At 41.7% G+C, this 25915-nt stretch overlaps 3 protein-coding genes across 3 annotated transcripts; 2 read left to right on the forward strand and 1 right to left on the reverse strand.

The window, feature by feature from the left end:
- Positions 1–733: 733 nt before the first annotated feature.
- LOC136676012 (protein-cysteine N-palmitoyltransferase HHAT-like protein) lies at positions 734–8921 on the forward strand. Its single transcript, XM_066652860.1, has 13 exons — positions 734–845; positions 3406–3544; positions 4393–4460; positions 5077–5190; positions 5397–5417; positions 5698–5892; positions 6220–6429; positions 6534–6705; positions 6838–6982; positions 7069–7104; positions 7432–7633; positions 7969–8110; positions 8618–8921. The coding sequence occupies exons 2-13, from the start codon at positions 3439–3441 to the stop codon at positions 8764–8766; spliced, it is 1560 nt and encodes a 519-aa protein (XP_066508957.1). The 5' UTR covers positions 734–845; positions 3406–3438; the 3' UTR covers positions 8767–8921.
- A 1993-nt stretch (positions 8922–10914) lies between these two features.
- On the forward strand, positions 10915–15162 carry LOC136675773 (kelch-like protein 40a). The gene is made up of 6 exons (XM_066652520.1): positions 10915–12048; positions 12418–12578; positions 13849–13956; positions 14135–14320; positions 14724–14873; positions 15013–15162. The coding sequence occupies exons 1-6, from the start codon at positions 10915–10917 to the stop codon at positions 15122–15124; spliced, it is 1851 nt and encodes a 616-aa protein (XP_066508617.1). The 3' UTR covers positions 15125–15162.
- A 244-nt stretch (positions 15163–15406) lies between these two features.
- Positions 15407–24915, reverse strand: LOC136676131 (zinc finger and BTB domain-containing protein 47-like). The gene is made up of 7 exons (XM_066652999.1): positions 24614–24915; positions 22873–23395; positions 21797–22554; positions 21258–21405; positions 21045–21160; positions 20384–20528; positions 15407–19499 (listed from the first exon to the last, which is right to left on the reverse strand). The coding sequence occupies exons 1-7, from the start codon at positions 24614–24616 to the stop codon at positions 19108–19110; spliced, it is 2085 nt and encodes a 694-aa protein (XP_066509096.1). The 5' UTR covers positions 24617–24915; the 3' UTR covers positions 15407–19107.
- Between the last annotated feature and the right edge of the window lie 1000 nt (positions 24916–25915).

Here is a 25915-nt window from a genome sequence, read left to right on the forward strand (position 1 = left end):
TTATCACCACGGAGCACAGAGCAGATTTTTCATGTTTCTATAATCATTATGCTGGATATATATATATGGCAACACACACACACACACACACACAGTGAGCTGTATGTAGAGACAACATATATTTCACTGTAACCATGTAATCAATGTTATTCACTTCATCCAATCAGATGTTTTAAACATGTGGCTGATCAGTGTAGGGTGTGTAGCTCTAGGGTCATGACTAGCATTGAGTAGACTCAGTAAACAGGGTCTATTATCATAACATGTATCAATTGAGCAACTGTATGATCAGAGAATCAATTAAAAGCCGCCTTGACCCACTGTGAAAGGCCTTTGACCTAGTACCAGTGCCTTAAGGAAAAAGCCAGAAACAAAAGATATATAACACAGCAAACTACATCCAACAAAACTTTAACAGTGTTTAAACACTGCACTAAACTCTTACATTTAAAACAGGAATGGGTCTTGTTATGTGGGTCTCTTAATATATTCAGAAAGCCAGGCACCTATCAGGTTTTGTTTTACATTTAGCTGCAGTTCAGTGACAGACAGCACTGGACCCTCCCCCCTTTACTGCAGTACTGGAGTGAAAAAAGAGCTAAATATACTCCCCCCCTCACCACCACCACCACCACCACCACACTCCCCCCCCCCACCACTTCGCAGTTCACAACATCCACACCAGCCACTGCACATACCCACTGTACAATCAGCACGGATGTATTAGGACAAGCCCAACATTGATCCCCCCCCACCTTTTTCTTTCCTTTTTCCCCCCTTTTTTTTGTGGGGGTCAAAATCTACTCTCCAAAACTACTCAGCCTCCTCAGAAAAGCGGACCTAAGGTCAGTATCTCAAAGCTCATCTTCACTTAGAGTGTAGTAATGCATCCCTGTATTAATTAGCCTTATAACGACATAAGCGCTTCTCTTCTCTTGTCCATAACCTCACCGCTGTTGGGACAGTTTGATTAATGCTGACTTTATAGGGGTTTCTTCTGAATTATCTGCTGCTGGAGATCACATAGCACAGCAGATGCCCCGCACTGCAGCTAAAATAGGAAGAGGTTGTGCAGAGCAGCTGACAGTGCTCTTTCTGAGGAGCTGTGAACCAAGGCACTCCCATTTAAGTCACTAACTCTTTAGCCTTTACAGTCCATTGGGGTTTAATGGCCTATTGACTGGGCTTCTTTGGAAATGAGGTTTTGATTCACCTTTCACCTTTTGTTTTTGCTTAACCATTGACTTTGCATCTATTCTGAACTGGTACCTTTGTTTTATATGTTCTTTTAGTTAGTTCGTTTAGTCAAATCAAATATATCATATGTTTTTATCACTTTAATTAAGTCTTTGGGTCACACACATGTGTCTGTTTCTGTAATAAAAAGAAATCTAATTACAATCTAATTTCACTTTAGACCAGTTATAACAAGCTTTGTTGCCTTTTTTCTTATCCAACTCAGTTTATGTGTTGGGTATGAAAGGGTTAAAGGAGCAAGTAAAAGTGGACAGGAAATTTCTTATTATTTTAAGAGTAATTTTTAAATTAAATGCTTAAATGCCAGCAATTTATTTAATCCAGTCCACTCCACAGCCTGTATATTACATTTATTTACATAGATCTATCAACAGGAGTAGCTCCACCCCTCAGAGTGATGTATGTTTTACTGCCCACCGCTTTTTAAACACGGTGCAATAAATGGCAGCCAATCAGAACTTATTTTCATGTATTTATCACAGAAATCTGGACCTCAGGGGAAAGTAAAAAATCAAATATATATATAAAGTGTGGATATGGATTATGTTCCAGTGCATTTTTAACACACACACACACACACACACACACACACACACATTCCAAAATGGCTGAATATGCCTGTATTTACTGTATAAATAATGAGCAACTTATTGTTTCTAAATTTCTAAATGCACATTTCTCAGCTAACATTGTTTACTTAAACCATCCTAAAGTAAAAAAGCAGCTGCTTTTATGAGCTATTCATGGTAGCATTATAAATAGATCAACTTTAAAGAAGGGTTTAATCTGGATGAAAACTGGTTAACCCTGTGATGTTTTTTCATTAGGTTAATAGCTTTTCTGACTGATTAATTTATATCAGTATTTCAGTTAGTCAAGCAGAAGTATCAGTGTGTTGATAGAAAGGTGGACAGTGTGTCCTTAAAGTCCTGCACAACAAAATAATCAGCACCACACAAGCCTATCAATATTAAATTAATTTTGGTGTGTGGGTTTTGGTGGGAACATTTGCATTGGCTGTTAACACATTTGGCTTTGAAGATGGTAGGATGTCAGGTAAAGATGGATTAATAATATTTTTCCTACACAAAGATTTATGACTTGCATTTGCAAGTATCAGGGTGGCACAGTGGTGCAGCAGGTAGTGTCGCAGTCACACAGCTCAAGGGACCTGGAGGTTGTGGGTTTGATTCCCGCTCCGGGTGACTGTCTGTGAGGAGTGTGGTGTGTTCTCCTTGTGTCTGCGCGGGTTTCCTCCGGGTGACTGTCTGTGAGGAGTGTGGTGTGTTCTCCTTGTGTCTGTGTGGGTTTCCTCCGGGTGACTGTCTGTGAGGAGTGTGGTGTGTTCTCCCTGTGTCTGCGCGTGTTTCCTCCGGGTGACTGTCTGTGAGGAGTGTGGTGTGTTCTCCTTGTGTCTGTGTGGGTTTCCTCCGGGTGACTGTCTGTGAGGAGTGTGGTGTGTTCTCCCTGTGTCTGCGCGTGTTTCCTCCGGGTGACTGTCTGTGAGGAGTGTGGTGTGTTCTCCCTGTGTCTGCATGGGTTTCCTCTGGGTGACTGTCTGTGAGGAGTGTGGTGTGTTCTCCTTGTGTCTGCGTGGGTTTCCTCTGGGTGCTCTGGTCTCTTCCCACGGTCCAAAAACACACGTTGGTAGGTGGATTGGCGACTCAAAAGTGTCCGTAGGTGTGAGTGTGTGAGTGAAGGTGTGAGTGTGTGTGTTGCCCTGTGAAGGAGTGGCGCCCCCTCCAGGGTGTATTCCCACCTTGCGCCCAATGATTCCAGGTAGGATCTGGACCCACCGCGACCCTGAACTGGATAAGGATTACAGATAATGAATGAATGAATTTGCAAGTATCAGAAACTAAAAAATTAACATGGAGCATTATTAGCATTTGCTACCAGCTAATACACACAATATTACATCTAAAAAAAATTGATGAAAATAATGAATAATTTTAATTAAATATAATCACTCTTTCACAGCTCACTGATTATCTGGAGTTGCCAAAACCTCACAAAACTCAATTCTATCTAAATGTTAAAGCTTGGGAAGCTAGCTTTGCTAACCAGTCATGACATGGTCAATTCTGTATTCATACCTTACAGATAACGTAGACCTAGCTTGGATATTCATGTTTTGGTCTCTTACAGTTCCCCCTCGAAATTTGGTGCTAAATTTTGACCATGGGGATCAAGACAGCTCTCCCTAGGACTGAGCTCTACCTCTACAGTGCCGTGCTTGGCCTGGCTCTTCTGTGGGCAGGCAGCTGGATCATAGAGGCATCCAGTGGTAAGTCAGGACATCTTTTTGAGAAAAGACAAAAATATGATTAACACAGAGGCGTATTTTATTCCTGGAGGTTGTGTATTATTAACACGTGGAGAGAGGATTAGACTAGCTGTGTAATTCCTTAAGGAAAAGACCCAATTAATGTTGTCCCACTGGTGCTTCTGAACTATTTCTCTCACTTTCACACGTTTAGGAGAATGGAATTTGCTATAAATAATTAGAATATATTTTAAAATCTGTTAATCTTCAGTCAATTGCAGCAGGAGAAAAGAAAGCCATTTGCAATCAAAGTCTTACATAAAATAAAAATCAGATATTTCAGATATTCTGAGTCAGGAATCTGGGGCATAAATTCTCCAATGTTTTTTTGGACACCTACCACCCATCACAAAAACGCTCACCACCAGCACCGCTATGCAGTGACACGTATTATGTAATCCCTTATTATTTGTATTCCAAAATACCAAATGAGATCTTCCTGAAATAGCTCCGATGCTCTGGATTACAGTGTACAACTATTGTCCTGGTGTCCTAGTTATTTTACAAAAGTAGTTACAGTAATGTGCAAAACTGAGAGACAACCCTCTATCAATTTAATTTCCATTCAACACGACCATTAAGCACAAGTTATTCAAGGATAGAGGACTGTTTTATGGAAATTAAACAAATTAGGAATGTCCTGTTACACAAGAACATGTGGCATATGTGTTTATCATTACAGTAAACTGGTGTATTTGTATGTGGATGTCAATGTATGTATAAAATAGTTACGATCACATATGTACAATACAGTGTTTTCTTTTTTTATATAAATCTGAAGTACTAATAACTGATCTTTTGATTTGTAGAAAATGTAAACCGGAAGACCTTTAAGGAGAGTGTGAAACCAGGATGGCACTACTTTGGAAGAAAAATGGTAAATATATATATATATTGATTGTCTCTCTCAAGGATGTGGCTAACTTTGAATGGGCGATGTGGCTCACTATATATATATATATATATATAAGCATATAGGGATATAAAAACCAACTTGTTCAGTGGTTTTGTTGAAGGAAATGCTCCATTTTATTTATATCACGTTGTTAAAAGGAAGTAATCTATATATATATCCAAAGCTTGCACTTTTTTTTACCCTCTGAGATGGTAGATACACGATGAAGGCTTTCACCTTGACACTAGACTTGTGTGGATTTGCTTGCATTCAGACAGTATTAGTGCTGTCTAGTTCTGATGTCACAGATCCAGAGAGTAGAAATTGGAACTCCAATTCATCTGCTCTACAGCCCAGAGTTGGGGGTATAATAACCCTCTAGCTGGCACTTTAAGTTGGGCTTGGAGAACTTAGTCTCATGCGGCTGCTTCAGAGCATCGGATTCTATTAGCATTGCTTTTTCACAGAGATTATTACAGTTGCTGTATCCATTCATTGAAAGGTCTGTCTGAATACCTTTGGGCATAGAACATACATATTTGATGATCCGTGTACTTCATGATTCTTAACAGAGCACTAATCGATTGTCTCTCTCAAGGATGCGGCTGACTTTGAATGGGCGATGTGGTTCACTACCTTCCGCAACCACATCCTGTTTGCCCTCTCTGGTCATGTGATCTTTGCCAAAATCTGCTCCATGATTTCTCCCAAGGTGGGTATGTGTCCTGACATTGTTCTCGAGAGCCATCCCAATAGCGTGATGCAGTAACATCAATACGTATTAAAAATGCATGTGAGTTTTAAGATTGCATTAGCTTTCGTATCCATCTCTTGTGCAAATGTAGATTGTGATGGCTGGAAAAATCTCACTCTAGTGTTACATGAGTTCTTATTTTGTGTTTTCTGCTTCCTCTGAAGACTGGTATAGATGGATATAAGGTAACATTCCTATGGGGGATACCGTCCTTATAACTGCATGCTGATTAAAGGGCCTATATCCTAAAAATTGCTTTTCTAAGTTCCACTCACTGGGTCCACAATTTGTACCTTTACTTGAATTCCCTTTCATTGTATTGTTTTAATGATGTTGTAACCCTCTTCCATGGTCACACCTTCATCAGAATGTCTCTGGACACTCAACATAAAAAATACTCAGCTGTACTTTGTTCCACTCCTGTTGCTTTTCTAAGGCCATAACCTTCCACATCCTGATCCACAGCACAGGTCTCTGATCTACATGCTCTATGGCTGCTTGACTGTGCTCATTATTATGGGCTGGACATACATCTCTCTCATCCTCTCCCACTGCATCGTCCTCTACAGCGTGGCCCTGATCAAGAGGAAGTGGCTCTGTTTCGTGGCTGGACTCACCAGTCTGGCCACATTTAAGATGGAACCCTTTGTCTCTTGGCAGGTCAGTGATTAAACTAATAATTAACCCCTTAGATAGTTTTTAGCTACTAATCTTATGGCCTATCAGTATTAGTAACTTAGTGTATACAGTCAGAAAAAAGGGCACTATAAGGTACATAGTCCCTACCCTCCTCCAAAAGTTTCACAGAGCAATTTCTGCAGTGCTAAGCCCAGAGTGGCAATGACAGGGGCCCTGTTCTTCTAATTACAGGTCAGTGGAGCATGGCAATCATTTTGAAGCTGTAATTGTAGTTAAACATATTATGTAGTGTTACTCTAAAGCTGAGTAGGATCCCTAATCTTTGATATTTCTTGTGGTGGGTTCTAGGCTGGTTTTGTTACTGGCACTTTTGATCTTCAAGATATCCTCTTCTATGGAGGCTGTGGGTTTTCAATCATGCGCTGTATGAGTTTTGCCCTGGAGAACTGTGAGAAGAAGGACGGAAACTACACCTTCATGGATTTGATCAAGTACAACTTCTACCTCCCCTTCTTCTTCTTCGGACCCATCATGACTTTTGACCGATTCCATGTACAGGTGTGTTCACCCCACTGTGAAGGAGAGTGTTCAAGCTTTTATTTCTAAAGGTCTAATAACATCATTCTCTGTAGAAACATAATACTAAGTTCTTGTGTTTTTAGGCTAATGACCCTAACTTGACTCGCAAGCCCAGAGAAATGTGGAACATAATCATCCATGCTTTGGTGCACCTTGGAGCCATCTTGGTGGTAGATGTGTTCTTCCATTACCTGTACATCTTGACCATCCCCAGTGACATGAATCTGGTGAAAAACCTCTCTGACTGGGCTTTGGGTCTGTACCAACATTTTTAACTTCCAACATTGACACTGTTGTACATTCCATAGATATTAGTACACGCACCTCAGCAGTACACACTTTTTTGGTGCTGGACTAAATAAAGGCCTGTCTTTGTGATGTTTCCAGCTGGTTTGGCCTACTCCAACCTAGTGTATGACTGGGTGAAATCAGCGGTCATGTTTGGTGTTATCAACATTGTGTCTCGACTTGATCACTTGGACCCTCCCCAGCCCCCTAAATGTATCACCATGCTCTATGTCTTTGCCGAAACGTAAGTATTCACATTATATTTAACGTTTTATAGCACAGTAAAGTTATCTTTACTTAATCGCCTTTTGCGTTGTTTCCATCTTACAGGCACTTTGACAGAGGAATTAATGACTGGTTGTGCAAGTGAGTAGTGCTAACTTAACACAGAGTACTGTATATCAACAACAGGTAGCTGCTTGGAGTATCCTACTTTACAATCACTATTTCAGAGTTGTTTGGAACAAAATTAGAAGTTAATACTCCATTAATTTGGATAATTTCATTTGGTTTAATAGGCAGCTGGAGATTTCAAACTCTGTATATATACCGTATATTTATATTTAAAAATCACAGTTGGAATCAATTACAATCTAGTTTGGATCTGATCTGGGCCAAGATTTTGTGAGCACTGCTCATGCTTGTAGCTCAGATATCAACCGGTCTTAAAGTGATGTTCTATGTACTCTGAAGGTATGTCTATGACTACATCGGAAAAAATCATGATGGGATCTTCAGGGAGCTGGTTGCGACAATCTGCACCTTTTGTGTGACGACTCTGTGGCTCGGACCCTGTGAGCTGGTCTACATTTGGTCTTTCTTCAACTGCTTCGGCCTGAACTTTGAGCTGTGGGTGGCTAAGCTCTTCTCTTTTCCACCTCTGTCTACTGTAGAGGTAAGAGTCAGGGAGACTCTGGATTTTAAAGCTTGTCAATCAAGTACTTCTTAATCCTTAATGATGGACAGAGTGGAGATTTGGTAAGGAGCTGGACCAGAAGAAGCTTTAAGACCACCTTTATAAAGGAACAACCAAACAGAAAAAGGCAAAGATGATCCTAAATATATATTTAAGTTCAAACTAATTTAGACCCTTCCTATTGGTCTGATTATTCTTGAAACTCTGACATCTAAAAATTGACAACTGGAGTTTTCATGTTATGTCCATAAAATAATGCAATAAAATCAACAGGGACATATGACATTATACTGTTCTTATACTTACTTTCCAAGGGTCTCATGTCAGAGGCAATGTCTCGTCGTATCAGGGGACTGTTCAATGCTGTCAACTTCTGGCAGATCGTCCTTTATAACGTCCTTGCCCTGAACAGTCTGGATTTCGCGAAGCTTGTTGCCAAGAGACTGCTTTTCAAAGGTAAGTGACAACTGCAAACGAATGTAGAATTATTTAAAGAATTGAAGAAGCAATGACAAACCTTCACTAAAGGATTTTTGTAATGTTATGAAACAGCCACTATACTGACACCTCGTGGCCTGGATGTGCCACAGAGTCTGTACACAAAACACATTTTAAATATGGCTTCCTCCATCTGGGGAACTCACTCTGTTGAACATAAACTGCTTCCTTCAGGGACTACAAAGTAAATCGATTCTTCATTTCATGAGTCGTACTTTATAATAAACGATGCAAAAGCATCACTTTCATAATTATTGTTTCCTACTTTTTTAATGGTCAACATAACTCCTTTAACCCTCGCTGAGCAGCAAAGCATTAAAACATAGACCAGTTTGGCTGCTAATCAGTTGCTGAATCTAATTAGGTGATGTGTCTTTTCCTCAGACTGTTAGCCGTGATTCTGGACAAGAGCTAAACATTGTCCCCTTCTAAAACCAGCTGTGTTTGCTTTTGTTTCTCCCTCAGGCTTCCCCTTCTCCACCCTCTCAGTGCTGTTAGTGACCTACAGTGGCATTCAGCTGGTGAAGGAGAGAGAGCGAAAGCTGGCTCTGCTGGAGGAGCCAGAGCCGGCAGCCCCCCTCCAGTCGGAGCCTGGAAAACCCAAAACTGAATAAACGAAGAAAAGTGACGGTTCACTGAGTCCAAGCTTCCATACCAAACCCAAGCAGCCCCGTCGCCATGGCCACTGCTCTCAGCACAAGCCTGTTTGCTAAGCACAAGGCGTTTTTTTAAACTGTGAATAGTCCTCAAGTGCACTTGCTGTGTATATGCCAACTGCCTCACACTGAAACCAAGTGCATTTTTTATTTTATTTAAGACTAGATCCGATATTCAGAGAATGGGCTTGCCAAATATTTTATGCAGATGTAATATATTGAACCATTAAAGGAAGAAATACCTTTATTTATCTTGTCTATTGTGGTTGATCTCCTTAAAAATATGGTTTAAAATTTAATATTTAGTAAATATCAAAAACACGGAAGTAATTATTACTTTTGTATCGTTGTGAGAATGTAAAGTAAGCCTTTACAGACACATACTGGCCCTGTTTGAACTGCAAAAGAAAACATGGCAAAACACAGGCTGTGAACTACAGTGACCCTCGATATCCTTCATGAGAAGGTGAACTGATACTTTTTGTTGTATTATTCGGTCACATGCTACAACATGGACAAATGCTTCTGTGGGAACACCCTACATCAGACTGTGGGTCCCACCGAGGAAACAGGGTCAGTCAATAAACCTGTAACCTGCACCAGCCAATTACCTTTTTCAGATATCAGGAGAAACAATGGAATTTAGGATGCTGTCTTCAAAATCTAGAGGGAAAATTGCTGTCAATTATTTATTTCTTACACAATACTGTGTAGAAGACCCCCCCCCACTTCATTTATTTATGGTCCAGGCAAATGACCAGAGGAAAAACAAGGTAAACAACAAGAAAATGTTCAGAATTTGCAAAACGGAAACTGTATACTCAGAAGAATGGACATGTGTCATCGTTGGCCAAAGGAGGAGGACATACGTGCAAGTAAATTTATTTAAAACAAATAACAAAACCAGAAACAAGACAATTAAAAAAAAAACAAGCAAAGCAGAATGTGGAAAAAAACAGGACAGAAACAAACAGAAGACAACTGTGAACAGATGTGAGAAGCGGAACCTCACACATACACATACACATACAAGACCAGACCAAGGAACAATGAAAACAAGGGGTATATATACACAGGGCCACAGACAATGAACACCTGGGAAAGACTAAGAGGGCACAAAGGAGGCACAGGTGGGAACATTAATGATGAGAAGGGGGAAAGAGCAGGGGCTAAGACAAGAACAAAACAAAACAGAGCCATGTGCTAAAGGAGCACATGACAAACAAGGAAACTACCCCTGATCCCAGGCCTCAGCCTCTCTGAAAATGTTTGGGATTACAGGAGGTATAAGAAGGAGAAAATGCAACCTATTTCTAAGACTAGTTTTCTGTGACATATTTATTGCTCCTCACAAAATGAATAATTTAACTTAATGGTTGTTAGACTGGAAAATTAATAAGCAACTTGTGGTCTCTGATTTTGCACTGTACTTTATGCAGCATGTAATAAATACAGCAATGCTACCTAGCATAATGATGTACTATTGGGTTTTCCTATATGAATATTAGTACACCACTTCTTTTTGAACGAGAGAAGAGAAATTAAGTTGACAGTGTAACTTACTTGCTAATGAAACAGTGTTTAAGGGGGGAAATGTCAAATAAAAGTCCTATGAGTAAATATATGAGGGTTAGTTCACTGGAAGGCTGTTAATTTGCCCTCAAACTTGGGTATTCCTTAGCAATACTCTCCCTGGCATTGTAGGTACCTGTTCTATAGCAGTCTGTTCTTCAACTCTAGTCAACAAGAACTACAGACCCCCAAAAAAAACACGTCTCATCCTCAGGACCTGAGATGTGACAGTATTCTCTGGCGACATGTCAGCTGTCTGCCTTTTGGTGAAGATGGCAGAGAAGAAGGGGGAGGGAAGGGGCAGGATTCTCGAGTTTCAGCCTCTCCAAATGTAAGTCCTCCAGCTTTGCTCAGAACTAAAAATAAACAAAGCTGATGGTCCATGACAGCTGTAGTGAGAAGCCACACCACCACGCCAGCCTCCATTTCTCTCTCTTTGGGTCACACAGTTAACACAATCAGTCCAGCAGTGGGAGAGAGGACGCAGACTCTCCTACTGCCCTATCACGCTAACGCTACACAAACCCTGACAAGATGGCCGCCGAGCCAGTGGATCCAATGACGGAGCCGAGGATGTACCAACAGACGCTCCTTCAAGATGGGCTCTGTGAGCTCCTGGAGAATGACAAGTTTGTGGACTGTGTCCTGAAGATCAAGGATCGGGAGTTCCCATGCCACAGACTGGTGCTGGCTGCCAGCAGCCCGTACTTCAAGGCGATGTTCCTTTCAGACCTGGAGGAGAGCAAGAAACGAGAGGTTGTGCTGAAAGATGTGGATCCGGGTATAATGGGGATGATCCTCAGGTACATCTACACCTCAGATATTAATCTCACTGAGCAAAATGTTCAGGATATCTTCATGGTGGCCAACATGTACCAGATCCCTTCCATCTTCAGCGTTTGCGTGACCTACCTGGAGCAGAAAATGGTCCTGAGCAACTGCCTGGCCATCTTCAGGCTGGGGTTGCTTCTAGAGTGCCCCAGGCTGGCTTCCAAAGCCCGGGACTTCATATGCGACCGTTTTGAGCTCATCGTTCGAGACCAGGACTTCCACCAGCTGGGGTCTGGAGAACTGGCTGCTATCATCACCTGTGATTCCCTAAACGTGGAGAAGGAAGAAACAGTCTTCGAGGCTCTGATGGACTGGGTTGAGCATGATCAGTTTGAAAGGATAAAAGACGTGCCCGACCTCTTGCATTGCATACGTTTCCGCCTGATGGCGCCGGATTATTTCAAGCAGAAAGTGGAAGGGCACAGGTTGATCAGAACCAACCAGGACACCAAGAAAGAGCTGCAGCTGATCAAAGATGCGCAAAGAGGGCTATTACCTAAAGTCAAAGGGTCCTCAGGCAGGAAGGTGGAAGGCGCTGCTGTGGGTGGGGGTGATGAAGAAGAGGATGATGAAGAGGAGGAAGGCCTGCTTCCAGGAATCCTGAATGATAACCCACGCTTCGGAATGTTTCATACGGACTTCATTCTCATGGTTAGCAACACAGGGACAGTCGCTTATGACCCTGCTGAAAACGAGTGCTACTTAGCATCCTCGTCAACTGAGATCCCAAAGAGTCACTGCAGTTTGGTGACGAAGGAGAACCAAATCTTTGTGGCTGGGGGCCTTCTTTACAATGAGCAGGACAAAGAGGACCCCTTCAGCTCTTACTTCCTACAGGTAACTTTACAGAAACACTAGTCTTCTGATTTTAATTATTCTTATCTGTGTCTTGCGATCTTCATAGCATTTCCAGATTTGTCTTTGTTACAAGTGCATACGGCATGTGGTACCTCACATACTCTAAACATAATCAGTGATTCATCTATTGCTCATCAGGGATTAGCATGCTATCTAAACAGGTGCTATGACTACATAGTACATCACAGTAGCTCTAACTCCATTTACCATGTTAGAAATGTCAGGGATTATCATTGTTTTACCAAGCTCAGTGGCTGTGTTGAAAAGTAGGCCAGTCAGATTTTGTGCACAGGAACTCAGAGAAGAATAGCCCATGCTAATTTGTATGCTCTGTCTTCTCTTGTCCAGTTTGACCCCATGAGCTCGGAATGGTTGGGGATGCCCTCACTGCCCACCCCCCGCTGCCTGTTTGGAATGGCTGAGGCCAACAACTCCATTTTCATCGTAGGTGGAAAAGAGCTGAAAGAAGGAGAACACGCTTTAGACTCTGTTATGGTCTATGACAGACAGTGAGTAGAGATTCTCTTACAAATGGAAGGAAAATCCATTCAGTTTGTTTCTTGTCCATTTACGTCAGTACTGTGTAATAGCTGGCAGTTATACTTGGGAAAAGAGATGTGATTCTAAGTAATTCCAGACAAGTGATATGGGCCCATTTATCATTAAAAGGAACACTGCGTAGTATTTTTACCTTAAAATTACAACTTCAGAAGAATCATTGTGATACTGCACTGACTTATAATAATAAGACTAGGGCTTCTGTCATTGCTACTCTGGGTTTAGCACTGCAAAGACTGCACTATATAACATTTGGATGAGGCACAGTGGCGCAGCGGGTAGTGTCACACAGCTCCAGGGACCTGGAGGTTGTGGGTTCGATTCCCACTCCGGGTGACTGTCTGTGAGGAGTGTGGTGTGTTCTCCCTGTGTCTGCGTGGGTTTCCTCCGGGTGACTGTCTGTGAGGAGTGTGGTGTGTTCTCTCTGTGTCTGCATGGGTTTCCTCCGGGTGACTGTCTGTGAGGAGTGTGGTGTGTTCTCCCTGTGTCTGCGTGGGTTTCCTCCGGGTGACTGTCTGTGAGGAGTGTGGTGTGTTCTCCCTGTGTCTGCGTGGGTTTCCTCCGGGTGACTGTCTGTGAGGAGTGTGGTGTGTTCTCCCTGTGTCTGCGTGGGTTTCCTCCGAGTGCTCCGGTTTCCTCCCACAGTCCAAAAACACATGTTGGTAGGTGGATTGGAGACTCAAAAGTGTGCGTAGGTGTGAGTGTGTGTGTCTGTGTTGCCCTATGAAGGACTGCCATCCCCTCCAGGGTGTATTCCCACCTTGCGCCCAATGATTCCAGGTAGGCTCTGGTCCCACCGCGACCCTGAACTGAATAAGGGTTACAGATAATGAATGAATGAATAAATGAGGGTAGGAAACCACTCCCATTTAATTTCAGTACAGTGCTGTGAAATGTATTACACCAGGAGAAGCCCCAAATCTTACCCAGTGTTCCTTTATTGAACAGCAATGTACTGTGTACTTTAAATTATTATTATTTTTACATTAAATCATCTTAATTCAGAAATATAATTTGACAACAAATACATGTTATTCAGATTTTACATTTGGGTGTTGATTATTTAATCTCATGCTACTCTTTGACAAAAATAATAATAATAAAAAAAAGTAAATCCAAAGTGTCAGGGTTAGAGTGTAATACAGCTTCAACAACTGCCATTAAGTCTCTGTATGTGTCTATAATATCACTGTATATATTCTTCTTTCTTGTTGCCCATAGGTCATTCAAATGGGGTGAATCGGATCCTCTGTCATACTCAGTCTACGGCCATGGCACCATCTCACATAATGGCCTCGTCTATGTACTGGGTGGAAAATCTGAAAGCAAGTAAGTTTGTTCTTTTATTTTTGGGGGTGTGAACATTTTATCCAAAATCGGGGGCCAGTCTGCACAATGCCACTGATATAAATCTAGTGTAAACAAACACATGCTTTCTACAACCGTATTTTCTGTTACCTATGACAAAATGTCTGTCATTCTCTCACCCAATGGTTTTCTAATAAAGGAAGTGCCTGAAGAGGGTATGTGTCTACAACCCTAAAAAGTTTGAGTGGAAAGAATTGGCACCAATGAAAACTGCCCGCTCCCTTTTTGGCGCTGCCGTCCACAAGAACAAAATCTACGTGGTCACAGGAGTCACCGACAGTGGCCTAACCAGCAGCTCAGAGGTGTATGACATCGCCAGCAATACGTAAGTTACACACTTATTTGAAACTGTTTTTTAGCAGTGACTTTAGCTTAAATAAGATGCCTCTTCATAATTTTTAAAGAAAATCTTGCTCTAGAACAAGGGTGGGCAATCTTATCAGGAAAGGGCACACCGGCCCTTTGTGGATAAGACTGTCCACCCCTGCTCTAGAATCTACTGTGGCACCTCTGTAAAAGTGAGGGTTCTTTTTATCTTCAGATATATAATTTTGGCTGAAGTGCCCCTTTAATTTATGGGACAGCCATATTTCAGTGCTACCCCTGGCTCAATTTGTGAAAGGTTCGGATTGAATTTATTCTTCTTTCCAAGATAGTTCCCTACAGTATCTGAGCTGTTTTTTTTTTGGCTGAACAAAATCATCTTTGGCTTGTACATGATGCCGCAGGTGGTCCGAGTTTACTGAGTTTCCTCAGGAGAGAAGCTCTCTGAACCTCACAGAGTTGGCTGGATGTCTGTACGCTGTGGGGGGCTTCGCAATGATGCCCAACGACATCACTGAGAAGCTGGAACCCACTGAGATGAACGATATCTGGAGGTGAGTCCACCCCTCAAATTTCCAGAGTGGTTTGGTATGTGTCTGTGATAAGAGCCAGACGCCTGAACAGTTAAAAGTTTAATGGGCCCATAAATCTAATAACTATGATGATAATAAGAAGATGTACTGTGCTTCCCAGGTTTGATGAAAAGGAGAACTGCTGGAATGGGATGCTGAGGGAGATCAGTTACGCTTCCGGAGCCACAGTGTTAGGAGTGCGCCTCAATGCTTTACGACTTACCAAGATGTGATCAGAGATGTGATCAGCAGCACGAGTGGACAGAAATGTACATACGTTTTAGAGTGTGGAGAGCAGCTGAATTAACATAAAAGGCCTCAGTCATTAACTGTATGTGGAGTTAATGGATGTTCCTGGAAGACGTCTTACTGTAAAAGCTGGACACAAGAGGGAGACAAAGAATGGACCACTACAGTGTGAAAAGATTTCAAAGTAAAGAGTGGGAACATGAACTGCAGGAGGGAGAGACTGATGCAATTGCAATGTCCATGTCTGTGTATTTGTATTACTCACATATTTATTAGAGTTATGCTGGATTTGAATAATATCTGCCCCATGATTTCCATGTTTAAAACACTGAATGGAGCAGTTACAATGAGTGTACTGTCATCACAACAGACTAAAATTTGAAGTTCATGAAAATACAGAGATCCATATGCTTTCCATACGTCGCATGAATAACATCGGACAGTGAAATGCACACAGTCAGAGACCACCCTTGATTAGATTTTCAATCAAACAAGTCAATCTGTTTATCTGTTTTATACATTTATATATAATCAATTCAATTTTACAGTGAAAACAACTAAATCTTTAACATAAAGTTTTTCAAAAGAGTTCCACTCTTCCAATGCTAAGTTTTAGAAGCTGGCTGCGTTATGTTCTTCTCATGATTGATGAAATGAAGTAAATAAAGGGGAGTCTCTGAGTGGTGCAGGTATCTTAAGTACAACCGAAAAGGAAAGGACAGGACTGTGCACAAAAGAATTACAATTTGAGTCAACAAGGATGTTTCCATAGGGTTTTACAGATATAACAGGCAGCACAGTAGACAGAGTATAGACCAGTATAAACATCACTTTAAATCCTATAGTTTCTATAAAAGGTTGCCTTTCATGTAACAACACAACAGTAACATTGGACATAGCAGTACCACCACAGAAACAGTTCAAACTCTCCATTTTAACGCCTTAAATCTGACAAATGAAACCACTTTCAACAACATTTTTCCCTCATAAATTCTTCTCAGCCTGTGTTTTCCAACAAAAACTGCTTCAAAATCAACCAGAGCCACAACAAAACCTTAACCGTACAAGTCTTCTGCTTCTTCTGCTACAAAAAAAAGCAAATGTAGTTCCACTACACTTTTCCAATTGTGTTTGTCACATTTCAAGACCATTTAAAGTTCACCTAAGCAAAAACCCAAGATCTAGAATAGAAAAAAACAAATCTATGTGGCAATATTTGGAAGAATAAAAGCTCAGAGAGCAGCGTATAAGCTCCGACTGCTGTTATAATGTGCAAGTAATACAATATAAAAGACATAAGAGTAGATACATTTGGCTACAAAGCTGTATACAGAGATAACTGCATACAGTGCAGGTTAAAAACACTATTTTAAAGTGCCTACTGCAGTGGCTCTCACTCTCTGTGCACTGTGTAGTTTAGTGTTTGTTTCAATTTCAACAACAGCTGACAAAACACTGTCAACTGACGCATCCATGCCCCACCCACAAATGTCTAGGTGCTGCTTAATGTTTCATTAAATATGGGTCAAATATGCTTTTGTCCAAACATGGATATTTAAATGATTGTTTCATTCATTCACTCGTCTTCCTTCATCAGTCCATCTGGATCAGGTTCCTTGGGCCCGAGGAGGGAACACACCTTTGACAGGGCACCACCCCAACTGTGAATGCCAATGAAACCCATGCAGACATAGGGTTAAAGCTGGATGAAACTGGTGCAGGAAAATTAGCAGTTACTGTTAAGAAATCTCCATATCCTGATTTTTTCTGCTGACTGCTATTGGTCTCACAGAAGCATCAGCAAAAAGGGAAACACCAAACCACACAGTGTAGAGGTGAATTAGAACATAAACCACTGCCCTGTTGTATTACACTTACCCTAACTCTCAACCTAATTATATTAGGACAAAGGGCAATCGTGAAATGATGATTTGACTTGGACAAATTAATATGCCGTCCTCGAACATAAACACATTCAACAGTACAGACATAGAGTACCATGTAGCTACATCCACTTAACATCGATGAAGAACAGTCTTTATAAAAAGGTACAGTATTGAATGCTATTTAAACTCCAGTCTGTTTTAAGGGGATGTGGGGAATTGCCTTGGCACTGGGCTTAAAGATAGTCTTTCGCATTCTTGGCCAAATATCCAACCCCATCCACACTGAAATAAAACATTGATTTGTACAATAAAGTGCAGTAAGCATTGAGTGTGAACTCTGAGATTATATGCAGCCTAACTTTCTATTTTATTTATTGATTTCTGTAAACATGCACTAGTACTCAAAAGATTGGAATCACTAGAGTTACTGACTCTTCCTGATCAGGGTCAGGGTGTGTCCCAAGCCTACAATTGGGCACAAGGCAGGAACGCACACTGCGCAGGGTGCCAATCCATCACACACTCACTCACTCATTTACCTAGTCACACCTGTGGACAATTTCACACGACCAATCACCAAGAGCTAAAAACATGTTTTGGGGCTGAGGAAACCCTCACAGATACAAGGAGAACACACCAACTATTGACTCAAGGGTTTGGAGCTGTGTGGCAGTGACAGTGACCCCCATTAAAAGTAAAATTAAAATTCGCTTCAGTTATGATTCCAAACTTTTGGGTGCTAATGTATATTTCTTGAAACTGTAATAATGTTACAATAATACAATTGTGAAGAAGAAAAAAATATATATGTGGGATTCAATGGGAAAGACACTTCCCCTTAATGCTTTCATTCCTTCACTTAAGGGTTGTCATTTACAGCCCGATTTTCAGTATGAAAATAGACATAAAGACCATAAAAGTCACTTTTACACAGGCTTAGACTGCATTAATGAAGACTGCATTTCAACCTTGAGTATCTGTGGAATGCTAAGGTCTGTGAAATGTCTGCGATGCAAAACATATACAAATGATCTCAATACTTTACCTGTAACTCTTCAGTATACTGAATATATATTGCAATATATAACTATAATTACTTATACATCAAGAGTTGTATTTACCAAAAATGGCACAATCATGTTGTTTGCAAATTGAGGTGATTTTCGCTATATAAAACTTAATAATAATAATAACTACTGTATTTCTCCTAGCTGTGCAGATTACACACAAAGAGAGACGGGCAGTGTAACCGCATTTGTACACATTAGGGATGGGCATGAAATATCAAGTAATTTGATCAGATGAAATGGACACAGACGTGTTTAGATATTCAGCGCAAACCAGACTCGGTGTGAAGTATAATGGCAGTAAAATTACATTAATTTCACACAGCCCCTGGTTATTTATTTACTCATTAACCACCTTCAGGCTCAAATGCATCCTTTTGTAGCAACGGTTGCATAATTGTGTTGAATATTAACTGCTACATAAATAATAGTGATTAGACAGGTTCAAGCTCAGATATATTTAAATGTAACTTGCCACAACCCTCTGAAGGTGCCACAGCCAGGAGCCAATTAATGTGCTTTCTTCTTGCATTTAAACGTATTTAAACATACCTTATGGGCAGCTGTGGTTCAAAGGCAAGAGAAGAAGGCATGGAAGTGTGGGAATGTGCTGTTTCCTCCCTCAACATCCACAACAGGGGTGACTTTGAGCTCTCTGGGGGCTGCCCACTGCTTGGTGTGTGTGTGTGTGTGTACTCACTGGCCCTAATGCACTAGTTTGTCTCTGTGTGTGAACGTTCTTAATGTATTTTATTTGATTAAAAACGTTTGTTCTTTTGTCAGTGGAACATTTCTATGAGGATCTGATGGCATTCTCTCACCAACATCTGGAGGTATAATGTACGTAGTTGACTCACAATGGTACTGGCATTTTAATGGTGCTTTAATGACGTGTAACTGAAAGCTAAGTTAATATTCCATTACTGATAAATAAATGCCCATCCCTCACACGTTTTCATATAAAAGGCATACATGCTTTTGTTCCTATTTCTTTACTGGAACACAGAACGCTATCTAGGCCTCATTAGAGTCAGTCCTTGCAGAGGGGAACAGAGGTGATAAAGGAAGTAGGTGCGAGTGTGAGGGGAACTGTGGCAAAGCTGCTGATAGGCCAGTGTCCTTACATGTTTCGGTCCCCACTGGATAAGAAAGGGCCTGATTTCCTACAGCTTGCCCAGGCATGGTGGCAGGGTTATATGCGTTGGGAGGAGCCTCTGAGGTTGGTGTTTTGTTCACTGAAAAACACTTTTCTCGATGAGCTTTCAGCATGTTGGAGAACCGGAAGCGTTGGCCACACGTTTCACATGGATATGGCTTCTCTCCTGTGTGGGTGCGCCGGTGCCGTTTCATGTTGGGTCGACTGGTAAAGCTCTTCCCACAGATCTCACATATGTACGGCTTTTCTCCTAGGAGACATTAATATAGGAATAGTTTGATTACTTGTCATAAATGATTTATTACATGTAATTAAATATGCTAGTTCTAGCCTTAGATGCAACATATAGGGGTGGGTTCTATGGACGCGGAGGTGCTGGTTTCCAGCCCACCTTCAGAAGATACATAGTGCAGTTTCTACAGTGCTGAACCTAGAGTAGCAACAACAAAGGGCTCTGTTCTTCCTATTACAGGTCGGTGGAGCATCACAATTATTTTGAAGCTGTAAAGTTAAAGTTATGCAGTGATCCCTCGTTTTTTGCAGGGGATGTGTTACAACAAATTTCCGCGAAGTAGAGGAAAGATATTTTTTTATGTATTTAACGAGTATTTGGACTTTTAAACCCCTCCCTGTGCTGTTAACAACCCACCCTTTGCATTAAACAGTCGTTCTCTAATGTTTTTCAGCTGGAACTACATGTGATATCCGACCAGTTTCTTTAATAGAGTCATTCCTAAGCTGTGATTTAGCGTCAGTAAATTTCACTCAGATGTGGACATGAACAATATATGTACTGTACGTCAGAAACACTTGTAAATGATATATTTTGTCTCCTACAGGCCTAGTATAATACATGTAAATAATAAAAAAATATATTTTGGCTATTCATCTTTCATGGTTTTCCTAGATTTTCCCTCAGTATCCGCGATATAGCGGCCATAAGCCCCTTGAAAAAACCCGCGAAGTAGCGAATCCGCGAAAGATGAACCACGAAGTAGCGAGGGATTACTGTAATTACTACCCAGTGTAGCTTTAAGCTGGACAATAATGAAAAAAAATGGCTCCACTATGTGTTCTAAAAGATCTAACTGATCAAAGCGCCTTCTCATTGTATCCTACCTGTGTAAATCTTACCTGTGTGGGTTTTCATGTGCTCATCGAAGTACTGCTTCATGTTGAAGTCCTTGCCACACCATTGACACATGAACTGCTTATGTCCAATGTGGATACTCATATGAGACCGCAGCTGGTACTTGTACTGAAAACGCTCATTACAGTTCTGAAAAACAGAGATTCAAGAAGTGACTGGTGTAGGGAGTATGATATATATAACGGTATACACGGCAATAAAAGGATTCTGGTTTTAGAAACTCTTTTTTTTCTTTTAACACTCTCCTTCCATATGTAGGTAGATTTATGTATTACCTCAGGAATATATTCTGAACTTCTGCAGGAAATTAAATAAGCAAACGAGGGTCTCGGGCTTTAGCTGAATTATCAGACGTAGCAAAAATAACTGAATAGGGTTGAGACTATTTTGCTCTTTGAGGCAGAAAAGGCAAAGTTATCTTCATTCATTCATTCATTCATTATCTGTAACCCTTATCCAGTTCAGGGTCGCGGTGGGTCCAGAGCCTACCTGGAATCATTGGGCGCAAGGCGGGAACACACCCTGGAGGGGGCGCCAGTCCTTGCAAAGTTATCTTCTAGAACATTTTCAAATGTCTTTTTTAAAAACAGAAAACCTGACCTGAACCATTTCTTTAACTGTGAGTAGCCAGGGAAATGTATTTACCTCACACCGGAAGGGCTTCTCTCCAGAATGCTGGAGAAAATGAACTTTCAGAGACATACTTCGTTTGAAGGACTTGCCACATGTCTCACAGGTGAATGGCATCTCCTTCGTGTGAGCTGAGAGCACAAAGGACTGGTCAGGAGAACTCGGGCCATGTGATGTAGATGAAGAACCAAGTGAGAGAATGGTCTGAAAGCTATTAGCGCGACTCACCGATCATGTGTTTCCGAACATGTGCCATGGTGAAAAACTTTTTCTCACATATCTCACAAGTGAACTTCTTCTCCGCGTAGCCATGGACTATTTTATTGTGCTCATGCAGAGACCAAAGCTTCTTAAACTCTTTGCCACACATGAGACACTAAAGAGTGTAAGTAAATAGAAAAGAAATAGAGGTTGATACAATGACAGTGACTGTAAAAACGATAGATACATTTACATATATACATTTTACAGTGCATGGTTATGTTCCATGAGATGGTGCATTTAATGGGTATTTCCACCAATTCCTCCCTCTCCCACGTAACTTAGCACAATGCTAATATAACAAAAATGGCAGATAGCATTATCCTCCGAGCATGATGAGCTGTCCAATGATCATCAAAATTCGAGAGCTGTGGACAGACCCACTAGCCTTCAACCTCACAGTATTGTTTCAGTAAGTGACCAATCAGGACACAGTTTCTGTGAACACAATTTGGCCAAGACAACCGGCAATTTCATCCCCTGCAGGTGTGTGTGTGCATTCATACCTGGATGTTCTTCTCACAGTCAGTCTGCTGATGCAGCAGCAGCTCGCTGTCCAGAAGAAAACGCTTTCCACACTTGTCACACACCTGCATTTGGCTGTGTGCAACATTCACGTGCTTCTCCATGTCCCAGCCGTTAGTGAAGATTCTCGGGCACCTCATACATGGGAAGCTCTGCCTATCCTGTATCTGTGAGTCCGGCTTGAGCCCTTCACCGTCCTCCTCCTCACCACGCCTACTCCCACCTCCGTCCCGCCTCACTCTCATGCTCGTTCTCATGGTAACTGTAGCCATGGTGTCCACAGATGCCCTGGTTTGTCTGCGTGGCCTCTGAGGGAGGAACTCAGGCAGGTTGAGGTCACGATGTCCTACCTCTGCTCCTTCTTCTTCGCTGGTACCTCCAAGTGCTTCCTCCTCACATTCACTTTGATCTTCTTCTTCCTCTGAGTCCCCAATGTCCTTCTCCTCTGTCTCAAAGGCAGATGGACCTCCTGTGGGGGGCGAGCTGCTGCCATCCATGCTTTTGGACACATTGAGGGTCTGGTTATTCAGGTTCAGTTCCACAATGATTTGCTCTCTGTTGAAGGCCGCAAGGTCTTCTGGATCTCTGGCTACTTCTGCTTTTGCTTCCACCTTACATGGCTGTCCCACCTGTCCATCGCCAATGTGAACAGCATATGGGCTCTTCTCACTTTTCCCAGCAAAGATCTTAGCGCTGGACAAATCCTGCTCCTGCTTGATCTCCACGTAGAAGCTGGTGCCTAGGGCCAAGTAATAAAACCACAATAATATTCTTCTTATAATTATTTTTGAAGACAGTGTCATTATGAAGCTCTTATTCAGCCTGCCCCCTTAAGGAGAACTGTTAGCCTGCTAAACATGAGTGAGTGAGTGAGTTTTAGTTTCAATAGGTTCTCTGCATTTAAAATGTGTAGATCCTTCTCAAATTACCATCCTTAAATAAAAAATGTCTAACCTCAGAATACAGCTTACTTAAACTTATTTTAAAACATACATGTACAATTATTTTGACTCATCTATTATGATTTTAACTCTATTTACATTTTAATGAGCAGTACCTGTTGGAACACTGCCTCCCGAGCTGCTATTGCCATTGCTCCAGGCTTTGCTGCTGGTGTCCTGCTGTTGGGGCTGATCAACTGTCGCTGGACGTGTGTTCAGTGAGCCGCGGGAGATGAGCTCACGGCAGGACGAGACGATGTTGGTCATCTGCAGCACGGTGGCAGCGCGAAGAATGTCTTGGGCGTTGCCGCTGGTCACAAGCAGCTTGGATGTGTAGATAAAGTTGAGGATCTGCAGCAGGCCTTGGGGTCTGAGAGCCTCCAAAGAAAGCTCCACACGTTGCAGCTCCTTGCTGGAAGCGAAGAGTGAGTGGAAGAAGGGGCTATAAGCTGCCAGAACACCTTTGTGTGCCTGGAAAGTGGCTTTGTGGCGCAGCAGCACGATGTCCACGTCACAAAGGTCTGGCTGCAGCAGCCTTTGCTCATTCAGACGATCCATCAGGAAGGTGCAGTGGAGGGCCACATCCTCCACCACAGAGAACTCCACAAATGGGTGGTCAGCAGTCTTCTCCACTATCAGCTGAAACAGGAGCAAGTTATGAGCAGGGATACACTGATCACTCTTTTTTTTTCATTTTATTTATTTATAAGTTTTTCCACATTACATAATACACATCACATTAATCTATAGAAAACGTAGGGGGTTCTGGCCTAAAAATGTTCATTTTAGTAGCAAATTACATCTTGAAACTGGTTTGTAAATCATTCATTCACTAAAATTCATACTCACTCATGTTCAAAAATGCACCACAAGGGGTAACTAATAGTCACACACTAGCTTTTAGAAACTACCCTACAATTGGGTGATATTCAGTGTTTTGTAACAAAACCCTAATGGTGTTGGTTCCTATATAATAAAGCTGGCATACTTCACTATAATTAACTACTGCACCATTTAACATAAAATCACCCTAAATTACCTTGTTGTTTTAAAAACAACAACTCAACAACTTGGACATGTCGTGTGGGCTGAAATGGCAATATAATTTTGCATAAATCTTGTGTTCAATAGGAAATAATCTGCCGTATTTCACAGAAGGTAGCACTGCGGTGAACGGACCCACATTTCTAGTGTTTAATACAACATATATTTTTTCAACCTATATAATAACCTTTACAAAACCTTTAGAAAACAAATGGTTGACTGAGGTATTTCACAGTAAATAATATGACTTTATTGGCATTGTGACCCTTGGTTCCTATCACCATCACTATAAAGACATCTGAGTCTGTGCATTTCTCTACATTTAATCACACCAAATCCACTAATAACAGTGAACTCTGTAACCTTCATTTAAATCTCAACTACTGCAGATTGCACAAAAAAAAACGAGAAAAATGAATGGAACTTCCTCTTTAATCAATCATTGTTGCTCTGAGGTAAATAAAAAACTAAGAAGCGGTCAAGTTTCACTCTAGGTTTGGCGGCTTTACAAGCTCAGACTTGGATAAAACCCGGGGAATTTTAACTAGACTAATTAAAACTATTTTAAAAAGGTATAACTGTGGAACAATTCGATGTCAGCTAAAAAACAACCACTAAAAAGTTACACAACTGTAGACCGCGAACACGGTTCAGCAGTGACCGTTAAAAACTGTGGACTAACTGTACAGCGACGAAACATCAACACTGGCTGTGTGACATGTATTAATCCGCCGAGGCCTAAACCGAATTCCCAAATGCGCAGAGCAACCAAAAAGCCCTCGGACAAAACGCAAAAAGAGACGGTGCTGCTACCATTGCGGTCCGGTGGCGATATCAGCGCTTCAGCGGAGCTCCGTGTGTCCTCCTCAGGACCCGCACCCTTCCCTTCCATGAACAGAAACGCGTTACTCTTTGTATTTAAACGGCGTCCTTTGATTTGGTCGGCGGGTCTTTCTCGCCATGTTTGCTGATCGGCGGCTGCCTTTGGCGGAGGGCAAGTGGTGATTGGAGCTCCAAAATCATATGGGGCGCTCCGTCTGGAGCGTTAAAGCGACAGGGATGCCTTAATCCAGGAAAGCGGTTTCACTAACTGCCCTCAATTCGGGTGTTGGTGTTTGCTGTGAGGAGCATGTGTGAAATATTGATGGGAAGAAAGGACAGAAGGCGGAAAACTGGGCGCTTGTCCCCTGCTCCCGGGGCGCTGTGCCCGGCGGAGTTCAGAGACGCTGCTCGGGGTCAGCGAGTCCACCGCGGAGTGAACCGGTTCACCATAATCCAACAGCTCCGGGTGTAAAACCGTCCTCCTCCACACAGCGGCAGCACACCACTGTAGAATAATGGGAAGCTTTTCGGGGAATAATGGAGGCCTGTGCAGGTTTATATACACCATAGTGTCGATTCAGAGAACACCCTTCATTTTATTTCCAGACAAAGCAATCTTTAAGTACAAGTCATTCCTATCTGATGACATATTTGTAACTTAGTTATAATCCACTTGTACAAGGAAGGGAAACAAAGGAGGTATTTGTACTGGACTGGCCACCTCAGACCTCAACATCATTGAAATGTTTTGGGATTAGCTTGCACTATGAAAAATGCCACCATTTTTCATAGGCCTTTGTAAGTGTGGAAAAATATCCCCACAAAATGGAAATCTCCTGAGAAGAAGGGTGGACACACTAAATACAGTGAAGCTTATGTGTAATTAATTCTCTGATAAACTCTTCTATCATTTTAAACCACAAATAACTCAGTACTTAAACCCTTTTGGCTGTACGTTGAATATATAAAGATTGGTCTCTGACATTAGCACATTGCTGCATATGCCTTTTTCCAAAAGCTGAGGCAGATGCTAAGGAATTCAGATTAGTTTGTGAATATCTTCCACAAACACTGCCTCCTGCTAGATAACTCCCTAGGTTATTAAAACAGTGGGATGTTGAAGATGTCTTATCTGACTGGCCATCAAGCCAAAGCATGCTCAGGCCGGCTCATGTCTGATGGGGTTGAGCTCTGAAAGATGGACAGCAGAATGTCACTGAGGCATGGGGAGAGACTTGCGGGAATCATTTATGAAGGGATTTAGAGGATAAATAAATAACAGATGGGATGTAT

The sequence above is a fragment of the Hoplias malabaricus genome, chromosome X1 (genome assembly GCF_029633855.1).
Source record: "Hoplias malabaricus isolate fHopMal1 chromosome X1, fHopMal1.hap1, whole genome shotgun sequence".
NCBI classification, from domain to species: Eukaryota; Metazoa; Chordata; class Actinopteri; order Characiformes; family Erythrinidae; genus Hoplias; species Hoplias malabaricus.